Source organism: Anabrus simplex, chromosome 7 (genome assembly GCF_040414725.1).
Source record: "Anabrus simplex isolate iqAnaSimp1 chromosome 7, ASM4041472v1, whole genome shotgun sequence".
Taxonomy (NCBI): Eukaryota; Metazoa; Arthropoda; class Insecta; order Orthoptera; family Tettigoniidae; genus Anabrus; species Anabrus simplex.
The window spans coordinates 30,958,180-30,976,402 of record NC_090271.1 but is presented as its reverse complement, the minus strand read 5'-3'; the positions used below and the strand labels follow the sequence as shown (position 1 = coordinate 30,976,402).

Here is an 18,223-nt window from a genome sequence, read left to right as displayed (position 1 = left end):
GGTGGCATGGAAAGCTGGATCAAACCAGTCTATGGACTGATGATTCAAACAACAACAACAACAACAACAATATTAGCCAGCGTTTCTAAACACTGTGCATGGCTGTCGTTGAATGACAATTCAGAACTCGGCAATATTTTGTCGGCATACACGTTATGTTGAAGATGTTATTTCACCCAATAACCACCGATGATATAAAAATCGCCTACGCTTGTAGTTACTGGTACGTCGCACAGATCCCAACGCAGGAGGATCTCTCTTGATGAGATTCTCGAGATCCATGACGGCAGAGCGAGATCATTGCCCACCCCAAGATGTGCCAACAAAACAATATGCGCCATTCATCACAAGGTGTTCAAGAACAAACTCCTGCCTGTCAAACCAACAAGTGTTTTAAAAGTAAATTTCACTGTAAATTGAAATTTAAAATGACAGAACAGCTGCCCTCCCCCACACCCGCCTGGAAACTGCATAAATTGGGCACTGACAAAAGAATCTATAAGTTGTAGTAACACCCATTATTAATTAGTTACTTACAGTAGACAATTAGTTCCTCGTCAGGAGACAAAGGACCCCATCCTGCCTCATTCATGCCCTCACAAGAGTAGTTCCCGTGAAAGCTGCGTCCCACCACTTCCAAGAGCAACTTGCTGGGGTCGATGTCACAGAACGTATTATCCGGAGAACTGGTGTTGTTTCCACAGTCAGGCAGCTCCTTCAGCATCTCTCCGTCCAAGTACCAGCGCACAGCTAGCAGGATGTCCGGGTTACCAGACTCCACCTTACACATGAGCGTAATGTTGAGGTTATCCAACTCGCTTACGGGAGTCGGTGGATCCATAACCAGTTTTACTTTGGGCTTAACTGTAACAAAGAATAATAGTCTCAATTAGTAAGAATTCAAGGAAACAACAATGTAGTTCTTTAAGTAGTCTACTAGAACTGGAAATCCTTATATCTTACCGGTACTCTAAGCATAGCTAGTGAGATAATAATAATAATAATAATAATAATAATAATAATAATAATAATAATAATAATAATAATAATAATACTTTTTGTGACAGTAATGATAACAAAGATGAACAATTATGATAGCTGTAACTTACAGTAAACAGAAACGTAGACAGCATTGCTGGACTCTCCCACTCCGACTTCGTTCTCCAGTTCGCAGGTGTATACTCCCTGATCGTACCGCGATGAGTTCTTGATAACAACCATGGGATTTTCGGGTGAGCTCTCTTCAGGGCTCAATGAGAGCAGCTGGCCATTACGATACCTGCAACACATAACCAAAAGGGATAACAATGTTTTCGCTCGTGGCTTAGGCTGCTAGATGTAGCAAGATGGTACATTTGTTATTTGTTATTTGCTGTTCCAACTGCCGTGAAGTTAGTGCAAAACATTCACCACAACTCAGCTGCTATCTGCGATGTAAATTACTGCTTTATTCATAACTATTTAATGGCACTTAACCGCACTAAAGTGCGTCCTCTAAACGTCTTGTACTCTGCTGGTAAAGGTTGGAAATTGAACCGTGGACCCCTGCATTACTTATCTTGAATGCTGTGTTCAAAATTCGGACTTCTTTACGGCGGCCAGACAGGATTCGGATGAGTGTCGTCTATATCGCATGGCTGATCAAAACCTGGAGGTTCCTACGGGATCCAGGCTAAGCTTCTGCATCGTGAAAGGCAATTTTGTTGCCAGTCTTCATTCAATGGCTTGAAGATATTGCAATCACCTTCTAAGAGAGCTTTAGCAGTGGAAATGGTTGAGTTTCTAGGTGTGAGTCTGCTTCGCACCGCGAGTAATATGTCATTGAACATCGGAAGCTGATCCTTAATCTTTTGATACTCTCGGAATAAAGCAAAGTAAATCCCCGATAAAATTAATACGCATAAGACGTCTGACTTCGTGGTGTCACACTTTACGGCATTCTCAGATAATGACTTCTTGAGAAACAACCTCGTGAAACACCAATGGAATCATTCCTCTGATAGGTCCTAGAAGACATCACTGAAGGAGCTATGTATTGATGATTGTGTAACTTGGGCTCATCTAATTGGCTAACTTCAGCAGCTGAAAAAATGACAACGATGCGAGATATCGAATTATTTATTTCAAATTATGTATCAGTATGACCAACCCTCTAACACTGATACACGTGGTTCACGCTCTTTCCGACCACTCTGTATACAGACAGCAATTGGACTGGTTGTCTGAGCTTTATATACCGTATCTATTTTAGTCAAACGAAATGATCATTTTTATAACGTATATACAAAACATGTGCGCCTCTGTGGTGTAGTTGTAGTAGTTAGTGTGATTAGCTGTCATCCCCGGAGGGACGGGTTCGATTCCCGGCTCTGCCACGAAATTTGAAAAGGGCTGAAACGGGGTCCACTCAATCTTGAGAGGTCAACTGAGTAGAGGGGAGGTTCGATTCCCACCTCAGCCATTCTCGAAGTGGTTTTCCGTGGTTTCCCACTTCTCCTCCAAGCAAATGGCAGGAAGGCATCTAACTTAAGGCCACGACCGCATTCCTTCCCTCTTCCTTGTTTATTCCTTCCGATACCCGCCTCTGTAACGTAACGGTTAGCACTATTAGCTGCCATCCTCGGGGGCCCGGGTTCGATTCTCGGCTCTGCCACGAAATTTGAAAAGGGTTGGAACGGGGTCCACTCAGTCTTGTGAGTTCAGCTGAGTAGAGGGGGGGGGGGGTTCTATTCCCACCTCAGCCATCTTCGAAGTGGTTTTCCGTGGTTTCCCACTTCTCCATTCAAATGCCGGGATGGTACCTAACTTAAGGCCACGGCCGCTTCCTTCCCTCTTCCCTTCCGATCTTCCCATCCCCCCACAAGTCCCCTGTTCAGCATCACAGGTGAGGCCATCTGGGCGAGGTACTGGCCCTCTATCCCAGTTGTATTTCTCCCACTCAAAGTCTCACTCTCTAGGACACTGCCCTTGAGGCGGTAGAGTTAGGATCCGTCGCTGAATCCGAGGGGGAAAATCAAACATGGAGGGTAAACGGAATAAGGAAGAAAGAAAGAAAGAAAGAAAGAAAGAAAGAAAGAAAGAAAGAAAGGAAGAAAGGAAGACATATACAAAACGTAGGCTAAGTATCATTTATAGAGATAAGATTATATTCGGCACTTTCTACAGTAAGTGATTTTATCTGATATATCCTAACGTATTTAATTTGAATAAGCAAGAAATGCGATGCCTTATTTTACCAGAACGATCCTTCACTCCGGAAACCTTCACTAGACAGATCGTTAACGTCCAAGAAACATTTTGTTTTTATTATCACAACTTACTTGTTGGTGGAATAATAATATTGCCTGAAAGTGGGGAAGATTATATGAACCATGAAATTACATGTGTAGCTAGTGGAATGTAGGTCATTGTCCTAATGGGTATTCCAGTCCTCTACGATCTATATACGCCCATTAAGTCTCCTCGGTCTGCGGTAGAGATAAGAGTTATAAGTGAATGTCCGAAAAGTGTTGTGTTGCAAGCGTTGCGTTGAATGGTTACGACATAGCGGAGGAGCGGGCACATCATTTATTCATTGGACAAAGCTGGAAGACTGTCCTTACTGCTACAGAAACTGCCAATTTTTCTAAGCCGTACATGTAATACTGGGCCTCCATTATTTCCCATGGGCCATACAAACCTCTATATAGATAGTTTAGTAAAGAATTGCTTCTTTTCTTCCTCTAAGGTTACTTATCTCCTTCGATTGTGTCTCTTTGCTCTCGTTCCTTGCGATGGGTGGTCATTGGCAGACCGATACGATAGCAGTGCCTGGGGAGTGGTCCAAACCGTAAATATTGGGCTTTGCCCATAATCCAGGGTAGAGGAGGAAGGAGGTTCTATTTACTAAACCACACCTTTCCACTCTTTTCCAGCTCAGAACAAGATACGACAGGCTCTCGTGTGTGTTCAGTCGATACTGTAAAGAGCTATTCTCTAAGCGATCCGTTTATATAGGATTCAAATTATGAGCATATTCATTTACGACACAAATAATTGTATTGTTCTCAAGAACACATTTTGTGAGCATATCCATAAACGGATATGGGTTTACGTGCCCGTAACTATTGTTTACGGTTTTCGGAGACGTCGAGGTGCCGGAATTTTGTCCCCAGGAGTTCTTTAATGTGCTGGTAAATCTACCGACACGAGACTAGCGTATTTTATGACCTTCAAATACCATCAGACTGCATCAACAACACAAATCATTCCCTCTGTGGACGAAGTCACCGGGTCCTGGTTTCGCGAGTTCAAACCTGGCAGAGGTAGTAGGATTTTTGAAAGGCAGTATAAGTCCATTCGGAACTCTATGTCGTACGATGCAGGCTTGTATGTTGTTTTCACAACAACCAGTAAAACGGAGCGTCAAAATTGACACGCAGGTTGGCTAAATCGTCTCAAATAAAAATATCCGCCCACGGATAGCTGATTGTCATCATCAAAACTACAACAGGGGCATAGTCACCGGCTTCTCACCAAGGCGTCCACGGTTCGAATCCTGGACAATAAATGTGGGATTTTTATGCGGATTCCACGCGATCACGATATCAGTACCACCTAAAACTACAAGCTTGCTTGCTTTTACTCTCATTCTCAGGCTATTAGCCCGAAGGCTCGTTGCATCCTCAACGACCTGTGTCAAGAGACAGACGTAACATTGCTAGACCAATCGATAAATAACAACAGGTGGATTATTATTATTATTATTATTATTATTATTATTATTATTATTATTATTATTATTATTATTATTATTATTATTATTATTCGTTAGGAACCCCATCGTTTACGTTAAGAACGGTATCAAAAATCGTGATTCAATCACCGCAACCGTGACATCAGGAGGATGTAATACAGTATCAACAGTATAATAAGTAGTAACTAAGTACTTCGTCTTTATCCGTGGCAGAGTTGGGGCTCAAGTCCCTCTCTTACGCTTAATCACAACATTAAAAAAATATTTAACAGAAGTGTAATTTTAAAAAATACAATCAATCAGAATGTTGAACCAATAGCTGAAGTTGAGTATCTAAATGAAAGAATTATAATAATGCACATACATGTAAACAAGGAACTATTGAAGTTAGTACAGGTGTATGCTCCACAGACAGGATGTAGCGTGGAAGAAAAAAAAAGAGTTCCTCAATGAAGTGGAAACACATATTGTTGAAGATGGGATCATGATAATAGAAGATCTGAATGCTCATGTGGGAACTGATAGAACGGGATATGAGAATGTTCTGGGCCCACATGGGTATGCCGATAGAAATGAAGATGGAGAGAAACTGTTGGAATTTTGTATCAGAAATAACCTGATAATAAAGAACACATGGTTTATGAAGAGGAATCGCCATAAGATCAGCCGATATATTTGGGATGGACAGTATGGAACACTCATCGATTTTATAATAACAGACCGAGAATGGGGAAGATGCGTCATGAAGACGAAGAAAATCCCCAGTGAAAGTATGGACGGTGATCATAGATTAATAATTGCGGAATTAAAACAAGTAAAAATCCCTAAAATTGTATTGAAGAAGAAACCAGAGATTAGGATTTGGGAATTGGAGGAGGAGGATAAAAGAATGGCATTCCAAGATTGTATAAAAAGGAAGTTGCCTAACACGGAAATACGAAATGGAGATGAAGAGTGGGATAATTTGAGACAGACATTCGCGGAATCAGCAATTAAGGTAGGCGGAGAAACAAAAGCAAAGGTTAAGGGAAAGGAGATACGATAGTGGACAGACAAAATAATATAAAAGAACAAGGTGAAGAAAGAAATGGATAACGAAAAAAAAAAACTCATCAGAGGGATGAGAAGGTTACATGTGGAATACAAAAGATTGAAACTACAAGTAAAGAGGAGTATCAAGGAAAGGAGCCTACAGTAAAAATCTCTTACTAGCAAATACATTTGTAATTTTTACGAACATATGCTCATTTACGCACTCATTCACACTTCAATCATCGTACAAGTCAGCTAGAAGCATTCCGCAAGTGATTTCGGCAATCCATCTTAAATCTCCTATGAGAACTCAAATCTCTAATGTTAGCAGCCTAGCGACAGTCAATCGATCAATCAATACTGATCTGCATTTAGGGCAGTAGCCCAGATGGCAGATTCCCTATCCGTTGTTTTCGTAGCCTTTTCTTAATAAATGATTTCAAAGAAACTGGAAATTTATTTAAATCTCCATTGGTAAGTTATTCCAATCCCTAAGTCCCCTTCCTATAAATGAATATTACAGTGACAACAAAGGAGCAGTTGTAAGCCCTGGAGTGATTGAGAAATACAGCTGAAGAGGAACCAGATTGAGTACCGTGGTTATGATAGGAGGAGAGGTAATTTAAGTTTGATGAAAGGTAATTCGGTACATCTGAGTTAAGAATTCCATGCAGAAGGAACAGCATTTATAGGTTGCGACACTTGTGCTTACGAAGCAATGGCAACTGTATTTTATTTCAATGAAATGCTACGTCAATTTAATAATCTCCTTTGCAATGAGAAACATACGCATTACGTTATTATGCATGTGGTCCCGTTAGATACATCTAGGTTTTACTGTATTCGAACTGTGGTACTGTGAGTTCCATGGACCGCTAAGAGATCCACATTAAGAGAAATCAATCCAGATTGATTTTAGGAAAATCAAATACTTAAATTAAAACTTAAGTACTTTGAACGTGTATTGAGGATCACGGGTCACTGCGAAAAGAGAAGAGGGCGAGATACATAAGTGAGTAAATTCGTGTTCTCATCCCGAAGTGGCGCAGCCCTTTTCAGGCACACCCCCAATGGAGGTGCGCTGCATGTACTATTTTAACCTCATGCCAGTTTTCGTGCCAAGTTTACATTTCTGGCAGTACCGAGGATCGAGCCGGCAGGACGGCAGGTTATAGCGATAACCGGTACGGAGGTGGACAGAGGACGAGGTGGATTGATGGTAAGAAGGAAGATGTAGAGTTTGGAGAGGTTGTGGGAGTGGCGCAAGACCGACCGGAATAGGCTTACCGTACGCCTATGTAATGGATTTCATGGACAACCCGTTATTTACAGAGTAAGAAGAATGTTCGGGCCGAACAGACAAAAGTCCGCGATTAGTTATTCAGAAGTTTTGAAAGCCAACTGCAGGAATTTAAATTCTGAACTGCTCAAATTCTGGTACTGAACATAGTGTGAATACAGAGAGGATGCTTTCTCTTGTGGCTGTCCAATAAACAGAAGAATGGAGTAGGTTAACAGAATACCTACAGCTGGAAATTAAAATAACAACTTGGGGCAAATATTTGTTTACAGAAAGAGGAATTCGGGACTGAAATAACTTATCAAGGGAGATGTTCGATAAATTTCTTTGAAATATTAAAAAAACGAGTTTGCAAATTTAAGGAGATCTGCCACCTGGGCAACAGCGCTATATACGGATCACGAGTAACTGACTGTCTAAATACAATACAGTATGAAACATGTTCGTCGTAGTTTCACAGGCTCTTTTGTTAGGCTATTGGCTGTTGGAAGTACTAGTGGTATAGAATTATGTATGTTTTATATTGATGAATGCTTTTCTCATTAAATGAAATTGATACAAACGAATGTCATTTTCTTCTGATAAATATTTATTTATATTGGTCATGCTAACAGGACCTGAGTTTGGATTCTTAAACTCCGACAATGTTCTGTTTTTGTACTTTTGCATGTGCGAGCAACAAAAAGCACTGTTATGTTAATATATTGCACTATTGTAGTAGTATTGTTATACTAAATTAGATATTTGTTCCGCACAGAAACGTACGCACTAGGTAGGCCTCCTAATAGTCTATTTGAATGAGATAAAAATGACCAGCAGCTTACAATCTAGTTTACTTGAACAAGTTCATAAATCGAAAATTTGAAAGCATGGTGGAATGGTCTTTATCAGACAGAAAGTTCAACAATGCTGTCCGGCTCCATGGCTAAATGGTTAGCGTACTGGCCTTTGGTCACAGGGGCTCCGCGTTCGATTCCCGGCAGGGTCGGGAATTTTAACCATCATTGGTTAATTTCGCTGGCACGGAGGCTGGGTGTATGTGTCGTCTTCATCATTTCATCCTCATTACGACGCGCAGATTACCTACGGGAGTCAAATCAAAAGACCTGCACCTGGCGAGCCGAACTTGTCCTCGGACACTCCCGGCACTAAAAGCCATACGCCATTTCATTTCAACAATGTTACACTATTTTAACTTGATCTTCCTAATTTTTCTCCAGTGTTACGTTTGATATATTACATTCTCTTTAAAGTACTTTCCTCGAGTTCCTTTTACTTGTTTGTTTGTTTCTCCGACGAGAAAGTTGAAATGATGCGCCCAATTATGGAATAATCAACTCAACTTCAGCTTTTTATTAAAAATTGGCACATCAAGATAATGAGATTAAAAAGTTACTTACTAACACGGGAATGTGAAACTTAATTAAAAGCTTAGGACATGACAAAATGATGGAGACTGCAGCAGTTTGCTTGTCCGCTTTTAACAAGTCATACTCAATGAAAAGGTACAATAAAGTTCAGTGCTGGTGTTTATCCGCAGCCATTTCAGACAAGTGATGTTCATTCAAAGTTATATAACATTGTCATCGCTTCAGAGCTTCGGTTTGTTACTAAGTTTGCAGATCGGTCTTCTATATTACAGTCCTGCACGACGGTGCATGAAGATCAAGTAGCTAAATCGTCAAACGTTTTTGTGCAGCAGTATTATACACACTACTACATCGGAGTATGAAAAATCGACGTAGTAAATGGTGTTTTCCTGTTTTATATCATAGTAATATATAATTGCGAGATTTGTAGTCTGTATCTAATTCAAGATAAATACAATCAGAAAATACCTAAAAGAACATTAAATAGTCTAATAGATTATAAATGAAATATAATTTCATTCAAAAAGTAAATGGCGTGTGGCTTTTAGTGCCGGGAGTGTCCGAGGACATGTGCGGCTCGTCAGGTGCAGGCCTTTTGATTTGACTCCCGTAGGCAACCTGCGCGTCGTAATGAGGATGAAATGATGATGAAGACACATACACCCAGCCCTCGTGCCAGCGAAATTAACCAATAATGTACTCTAGTATTCCTTACTGTAAAACCATGACCTTAAAAGGATGTGGTATTTCATTTCACAGATTTCCGAAAGACGAAGAACTTAAAACTAAATGGTGTTTGGCAATTTCTCGTCAAGGAAATAGACTGGTGGAAAACTAGTGTGCATTCCACTGTTTGCAGTAGGCGTTTTAAAGACTCAGATTAGTGTAAACACAGCACTATAAATCCTACTTTCGAATGTCATTCAATCTGTACTTCAAGTTTCCCCCGTCACAAACAAACACAATCACATACAGGAAGACCACATAAGAGGAAATGAAGCTAAATTTTACAAGAAAATTGAACTTCATGTAAAACCACCCTGTGGGTGGGGCAGAATACCCACGGTATCCCCTGCCTGTAGGGAGGCCCCGGGGGTCCTAAACTTGGGAGCGTGGGTTGGCGATCACGGGGCCCTTAGCTGAATCCTGGCATTGCTTTCACTTACTTGTGCCAGGCTCCTCACTTTCATCTGTCCTATCCCATCTCCCTTGGTCAACTCTTGTTCTTTTCCGACCCCGACGGTGTTAGAGCACTTGAGCCTAGGGAGTCTCATTTTCACGCCCCTCATGACCCTTGTCTTCCTTTGGCTGACACCTTCATTTTTCGAAGTGTCGGTCCCTTCCGTTTTTTTCTCTCTGATTAGTGTTATATAGGGGATGGTTGCCCAGATGTACTTCCTCTTAAAACAGTAATCACCACCACCACCACCAGAACCAACCACATCTACAGCCAGTGAAGAGAAGGACCCTCCACCTGTAATTATCAAATAAAACCCCAGGCACTGAATGTTCTAAAAAACTTAAACTATACACCACTACCACTTTAAAAGAAAGGATGCATCAAACAAAAATGAAAAATTCAACATGGACTTGAGAGTCAACTATATAAAATTACAGAACTAGCTGAACAAGGTGATTTGAAAACAAATTTCTTGATTGAGCAGAATCCACCTTTTTGTAAACTGAAGTGTAAACACAAAAAGAATACTATAAAGGCCTGCATATCACTAAATACAGTAGAGACCATACGCGACAGTCTGCAAGATATCGAGGGACAGCGATTAGAGCTCTGTCTAGCGGAGGGACCTGGAGTTTCTGATTCTGTCATAAGAGCACGTGTAGGCCTACTTGTTTGTGAAGTTTTTGGCGTTATTTATGCGTTTGCAGTAAATTGACATAAGTAAATAGTAGCACGTCTCATTCCTGTTGTATCTCCTCTCAAGATGAGTGGAAAGATATGTGCTGTGTTGGCTGCAATAACTTTGAAGTGCAGAAGGGTTCGAGGTCTTTCTTCCGTTTCCCTCGTAACAAGAAAATGTAAGTAAATATTCTGTTTGCATACATATTCTTCCAGTGACACGAGATTTTTATAGTACTTCCTAAACATCTGACCTGCGCGACCCATATTTTAACTGGCTTAAAATATAATAAGCTTATTTTATTGTATAGTGCAGCAGTTAACCTTCAATACCGATGTGTTGTTGTATGTGTGATCTGTGGGTTTTTATTTAATTCAAGAAAATGCATATGCTTATATGTGTGGCTGGTTGTGTTCCAAGTTACCTCATTTGGAATACCGTAATGCGTTGTCAAGCACTGAAGAAGATATGGGTAACTTAAGAAATGTACATATTGTGTTGAAACAATTATATGATGCAAATTTGCTTTACCCTAATGTAATGGCAAGTATTGCTTTTAGGGAAATTTTGAATGTTTTTGAGGCAAACTTTATAGATTTTCTTTCTTAGTAGGCCTCAAGTTAAGAGGAAAATTGTCCAGCTCTTAAACGTTAATTCATTGAATCATGTGTGTAAGGAATGTGCCAAAATTTTTTGACAACTGCCTTAATATAATACAATGTTTTTTTTAATGAGAAAAAGAAACATCTCTCCGTGAAAGTTCAGACAGGAACGCTAAAGCTAAAAAAGTAATGCATAAACGAAAGCAGTCCATTTCACATCTTGGTTATATGTCTAATTTCAGTCTTATATAATAACCCGTTAAATAATTCATTCATTTATCTAGAATTGCTTTAGCAACTTTGAAGTTAATATCTTAAAAACACTTACTGTCTAGACGTAATTTATTTATCCATTTCCGTATATGCATTTATCCATTTCCGTATATCGATGGCCTAGATTGAATACCTTGTATCTCACAAAGTTCTTCCTATCCATTATTTCCCTTAAGACTGGTTACGCTTCCCAGCCACACATGGATATGCAGTCCATCAGAACAATGTTCGTTGTGTTCTTTTTTCCTATGCCGACGTGTGAAGGAAAATGAACCTTACCGTACCGTACTATAGGAAAATATGTTTGCGTGACGTATTTACTAACTCCTAGAGTAAATTTTTATAAGGTTCATTTTCCTTTACTCGCAAGCATAGGAAAATACACTGACTGACAGAGCAAATGCAACACCAAGAAGGAGTGGTCAGAACTTTATGCCAATTGCAGGGTAGACTGACGTCACTGAGGTATGCTCATGATGTGAAATGCGCCGCTGTGCTGCGCACGTAGCGAACGATAAATGGGACACGGCGTTGGCGAATGGCCCACTTCGTACCGTGATTTCTCAGCCGACAGTCATTGTAGAACGTGTTGTCGTGTGCCACAGGACACGTGTATATCTAAGAATGCCAGGCCGCCGTCAACGGAGGCATTTCCAGCAGACAGACGACTTTACGAGGGGTATGGTGATCGGGCTGAGAAGGGCAGGTTGGTCGCTTCGTCAAATCGCAGCCGATACCCATAGGAATGTGTTCACGGTGCAGTGCCTGTGGCGAAGATGGTTGGCGCAGGGACATGTGGCACGTGCGAGGGGTCCAGGCGCAGCCCGAGTGACGTCAACACGCGAGGATCGGCGCATCCGCCGCCAAGCGGTGACAGCCCCGCACGCCACGTCAACCGCCATTCTTCAGCATGTGCAAGACACCCTGGCTATTCCAATATCGACCAGAACAATTTCCCGTCGATTGGTTGAAGGAGGCCTGCACTCCCGTCGTCCGCTCAGAAGACTACCATTGACTCCACAGCATAGACGTGCACGCCTGGCATGGTGTCGGGCTAGAGCGACTTGGATGAGGGGATGGCGGAACGTCGTGTTCTCCGATGAGTCACGCTTCTGTTCTGTCAGTGATAGTCACCGCAGACGAGTGTGGCGTCGGCGTGGAGAAAGGTCAAATCCGGCAGTAACTGTGGAGCGTCCTACCGCTAGACAACGCAGCATCATGGTTTGGGGCGCTATTGCGTATGATTCCACGTCACCTCTAAGTGCGTATTCAAGGCACGTTAAATGCCCACCGCTACGTGCAGCATGTGCTGCGGCCGGTGGCACTCCCGTACCTTCAGGGGCTGCCCAATGCTCTGTTTCAGCAGGATAATGCCCGCCCACACACTGCTCGCATCTCCCAACAGGCTCTACGAGGTGTACAGATGCTTCCGTGGCCAGCGTACTCTCCGGATCTCTCACCAATCGAACACGTGTGGGATCTCATTTGACGCCGTTTGCAAACTCTGCCCCAGCCTCGTACGGACGACCAACTGTGGCAAATGGTTGACAGAGAATGGAGAACCATCCCTCAGGACACCATCCGCACTCTTATTGACTCTGTACCTCGACGTGTTTCTGCGTGCATCGCCGCTCGCGGTGGTCCTACATCCTACTGAGTCGATGCCGTGCGCACTGTGTAACCTGCATATCGGTTTGAAATAAACATCTATTATTCGTCCGTGCCGTCTCTGTTTTTTCCCCAACTTTCATCCCTTTCGAACCACTCCTTCTTGGTGTTGCATTTGCTCTGTCAGTCAGTGTAAACAAAACGAACATTGTTCTGATGAACTGCATACCCAAATTTGGCTGGAAGGCGTGACCATTCTTAAGGGAAATAAAGGATAGGAGGAACTTTGTGAGATACGAGGTATTCAATCTAGGCCATCGATATGCATTTCCACTGATATTTGAATTTAGCGTGAATTTCCAGGTCACGCCACAAGCAGCGCCACTTGCAAACTGTCTCCCATTTTAACAAGGCTAAATCCCGAAGTGTCGCGTATTGTCTCTACTGTATTTGATATTACTGTTAAAATTTACATTGGCCATTCCAGAGGAGAGATAGGAATTTCATCTTTGGTGCGAAATCGTCTGATTGCAGAAAAGAAATCCTTACAGCACGGCAATGAAAAGGTTGCTTCTCTCATGACAGATGGGATGGCAATAAAATCGAAGGCGGTCTATGACAGGAATTTGGATAAGCTTCTTGGAATAACTGATGTACTGTAGAGAGTGATGCTGTCGGTATTGAAGACAAGCTTTCTAATACATTGCTCTGCATTCTGTTCAAAGGTCTTCACACACGTTACAGGATTTCTGTGCCATATTATTTTACACACAGCAAACCTTTGAACAGAGAAGTGTTAAAGGTAAGTTAGGCTAGGTTTGATGTGGAATTCAAATGGTTACTCTGAACTGGAGACCTTTTACAAAGACTACGTTTTAAAATATTACCTATTACGTGTGTATAAATTGACTAAACACTGTAAAACACCTTTGTAAATATGTATACATTCGTGTTGATTGTGGATCCATACTACGACGACTCTTAACCTCAAAATACTAATGTGAAAGAGTTTCCAACAGGACATGCTAACAACATATTGATGGATTATTTGCACTACAAAAAAGAAAATGGATCATAGGCAACATTAAGAAAACGTGATTTCTCCATAAGTATCATAATTAGCTATGCAATACCAAATTTTCGCAAGCACTTGTCCAGTGGCGGTTCCTGAAATTTTACTCTGGCAGGGCTGTGCCGCCGTCTCTTCCCCCTCCTCAGTAGGTCCAGTTTTCACCGACCAGCACCACGATGATAATAATAATAATAATAATAATAATAATAATAATAATAATAATAATAATCAGATCACACTGGCTGAATAGAAATCCCGATTACTATGGCACTGAACTGATTCACTGATCACAATCACAATTGATAATAACAACATTTATGAAAACAAATAAATAGTGCACTTCCGAATTTCTCTTGCTTTGCTCAAATTTCAAAGCATGACAACGTATTTTACAATTTGACCACCCTACAAATAGTACCGTCACGTTATAGTTACAGTTTGAATCTTTATTTTAGCTTCATTATACGGGTAGAACTGAATTTTTTAAATAGTCAGTATAATGGAAATCATTGCTAATGTTTTACAATTAATCTCTAACAACAATTAATGTAAAACTTTGGGGGAAAAAGCCTAGGTACACTGTAAAGTGTTGACGATGTTGCTGAGGGCTCCGCCGTTCAGCGCTTACACCCGCCTGCACTCTTCCTTCCCCTGATAAGCCCACACCGTCCTTCCTTGCTCCTCCCGCACCCCGCACACTTGCAAAGTCTAGGGACTTACTGAGGGCTCTCCTGCCACAGTCCGATCTCCTCACGACTAAAGAGAAAACACCGTGCTTGCTGGACAGCAGCCACGGTCTGAAAGCCAATGCCATTTTCTTGTAAGTAGAAAAGCAAAATGTTTACAGCCGAAATAATGACAGCATTGTATAACAATATTACGCCCCACAAGTTCGACTTCGCTACATTTGTCCGTCTCTTTATGTAATCAATTACAGAGTGAAATAACGTTTAACGTTTTTTGAAAAGTCGGCGGGGCGGCACCAAAAAGCCCTTCATCCACGAACCGCCACTGCACTTCTCACAAGATCCATGCTGAACATTCAAAACTTGTGTCTTAGAAAGGCGATCCTAGCGGGAGAACTAAATTCGGTGACCCCACTTCTCATTTCCCAGCCTTGTATAAAACGTAAGCAACGCCCGTGATGTCTCGACATCGCAGCGTACGCTTCGGCTTTCCGTGGCTCTACAGCTCTGCATTCGGCAGGCGGTGGGCTGTCCTGAGAATGGTTTTCCGTGGATTCCCATTCTCCTGTACTGAGGCAAATATGCCAGGATAGATCGTTATATACCACACCAACGCTGCAACTCCGTCACCTTGTCCGCATCTCAAATCACCGAGAGGCCTCAGAGAGAAGGCCCGACGTATCCTTCAGGGGATAGAATGAAAGCTGAACAAATCAAAACAGAAACACCACTCCGTTCAAGGTTCTGGCTTCTACATTCACTGTCGTAGTACTGGCGATCATTTTTCAATCACGCACGGGGATATTTTAAATGTATTGTTGTTGTAGAAACGATTATGTGTGGCATTCATTGGAGGAGGTAGCGATGTAAAACACAAGGTGTCACTGGTCCCTGTGACGTCACAAGGAGCAACAAGCGGTACGTGTTGTCGGCTGGGAGACTAACTACCGGGGATTTCATGCTCATTGGTATGCAAACGAATGTCGCACCAGATTTGCATAGTCTGCTTAATGCAAACATTATCAAGAAGCAAGCGAACTGTTGTTACGGCAAAAAGAAACGCAGGCAAAAGTAGAAAGAAAAACTGGTAGCTTGACATAAAGAGATCTTGCTCTGTCAACAGACTTCACACCGTATGGCAATCCTTTTAATGCAATATGGTTTATAACAGTCATTTTAAGAATCACGTCGCACACAGACTCCTCTTCACTCGCCTGACCATTCCATATTGTCGTTATTAGAAAGCCAAAACACTAATTGCACAGCGTAGTTGCTTAAACTTTTACAAGAGGCTATTATTATTATTATTATTATTATTATTATTATTATTATTATTATTATTATTATTATTATAATCTAATGTTATTCGTCTAACGCCCGTTCTAACTGTTAACTTAGGCCAGGGTGGCGACATATTGCTCCACAGGAATTTTGTATCATCATCAGCTCCTTGGCTGAATGGTCAGTGTAATATCGTTCCGTTCAGAGAGCCTCATTCGATTCCCGGCCAGGCTCGGGGATTGTATATTTCTATTCGTCTTAATACGTCTTCATCTACACACTACACCACACTACCAACCACCCCAGACACACACAATAGTGAATACATCTCTCCACATAAATCCCCCATGGTGGTAGAATAACACTCACGATATCCCCTGCCTGTCGTAAGAGGCGTCTAAAAGGGGTCACAGAGGCCCTGAACTTGGGATCGTGGGCTGACGACCACGGGCCCCTCAGCGGAGTCCTGCCATTGCTTCCGCTTACTTGTGTCAGGCTCCTCACTTTCATCTATCCTATCCGACCTCACTTGGTCAGTTCTTGTTCTTTTCCGACCCCGATGGTATTAGATCACTAGAGGCCTAGGGAGTCTTTCATGTTCACGCCCTTCGTGGCCTTTGTCTTCCCTTGGCCGATACCTTCATTTTTTGAAGTGTCGGATCTCTTCCTTTTTTCCTCTCTGATTAGTGTTAATAGAACTAATTGTACTTCCTCTTAAAGCAATAATCACCACCACCTCTCCACATAACGTTGGCGTAAATCTGCTCTTGATCCAAATTTATTGCCAAGGAACCTTTACTCTTACGTGGAATCCGATCCACAGGGACATTACATCACACATGCATTGGCCAGAATTCGAACCACGACCGCCTTAGTGATAGGCCAGTCGCAATACCACTCGGCTATCATGCCTTCCAGTCTAGGTATCCTCTCCTGATTTACTGGACCACATGGTTCCGTCGTAAACATGATCTATGGCCAGAAGATCTATGGTTAAAATGGTGCAGGCGGCTCACCTCCATTGGGGCTGCTCCGCCTCAGGCCGAGGACACGAGTTTACTGTATTATTATTATTATTATTATTATTATTATTATTATTGTAGTAAATAGACTAAGTAAACTGAGTGACGTGATATATGATAGTAGGAAGGAAGAGGATGAAATCCGTTGCCGGTACATAGCGTACTCCTGTCAAATAACACCAAGGCTTAACGTTCCCATACGACGAACGAATCACCATCAACAGCGTCATACGAACACTGCGGAGAGGCTTGGCATTGAACCCAGACTTTTGGCACGGAAAATGGTTGTGTATTTTCCTATTGTTCTGACTCCGCACTGTTTTCTACTTGTTTTGTCTCGCACGGGTACTGACAGGTCTTATGGCGACGATGGGGTACGGCTAGAGATGAGACGGAAATGACTGTGGCGTTAATTAAGGTACTTGAGTGCTACACAATGGAAAACTACGGAAAACATCTTCAGGGCTGCCGACAGTGGGGTTTGAACGAGCCCGATTGTTTGAATACTTACTTTTATCCCGATCTAGAAAGCCAAGAATAACGGCCGAGAGAATTCGTCGTACTGACCACACTGCACCTCGTAATCTGCAGGCCTTCGGGATGAGCAGCGGTCGCTTAGTAGGCCAAGACCCTTCAGGGCTGTTGAGCCATTTTTATTTTTTGAAAGTTTTACTTTGATTTAAACGCAGCAACATGACTTGTTCCACCCTTTACTATGTTGTGTAGGTGACCGACCATGCCTGGAGCAGAGGTAGATCAGTCACCTCGATAAAGTACAGGGGGCTTTCTTATAATCCTCGTCCAGCGGCGTTTCTTCTCTCCGAGACCTAACTAGCTGTACGGGAGCGTGCAGTGTTCGACCTAGCATCAATAGCCAGTCTGAATCTCAGCGGTTAACATGGTGAGGCACTTAGGATTGCAACACCGTATTTTCGTATGTAAAAGTTATTTTGAGTACGAGTCGGCTGGACGGGTACGCGATGCATTTGTTCCGCAATTTCCTGGTGAAGTACCATCTTCACGAGCACAGATTCACGTAATTATAAATACGTTTGAAACTACTGGCTCAGTGCTCAATAAAAAACATGTGCACACGAACAGTTTTAACAGAGGAAAAGCTAGATGACATTGGTGGGTATCTTGAATGGTCACCGAATAAATGACTCTCAAAATTAGCACAAGTGGACGTGTCGGTGTCTCCTGCACATAGAGCTACAAAGCTGTTTACCGAGCTCGATAGCTGCAGTCGCTTAAGTGCGGCCAGTATCCAGTAATCGGGAAATAGTGGGTTCGATCCCCACTGTCGCCAGCCCTGAAGATGTTTTTCCGTGGTTTCCCATTTTCACACTAGGCAAATGCCGGGGCTGTACCTTAATTAAGGTC

The 18,223-nt window shown here is 42.2% G+C and overlaps 1 protein-coding gene across 2 annotated transcripts in view; it reads right to left on the bottom strand.

Moving 5' to 3' along the window:
* Positions 1-18,223, bottom strand: part of nrm (neuromusculin) — a 1,172,097-nt gene that overhangs the window by 121,417 nt on the left and 1,032,457 nt on the right. For both annotated transcript variants that reach the window (XM_068228563.1, XM_067151064.2), the window contains exons 8-9: positions 1,110-1,279; positions 538-864 (exon numbers count right to left, since the gene is read on the bottom strand). In XM_068228563.1, the coding sequence (XP_068084664.1) occupies positions 538-864; positions 1,110-1,279 (497 nt within the window). The remainder of the gene's footprint in view (positions 1-537; positions 865-1,109; positions 1,280-18,223) is intronic.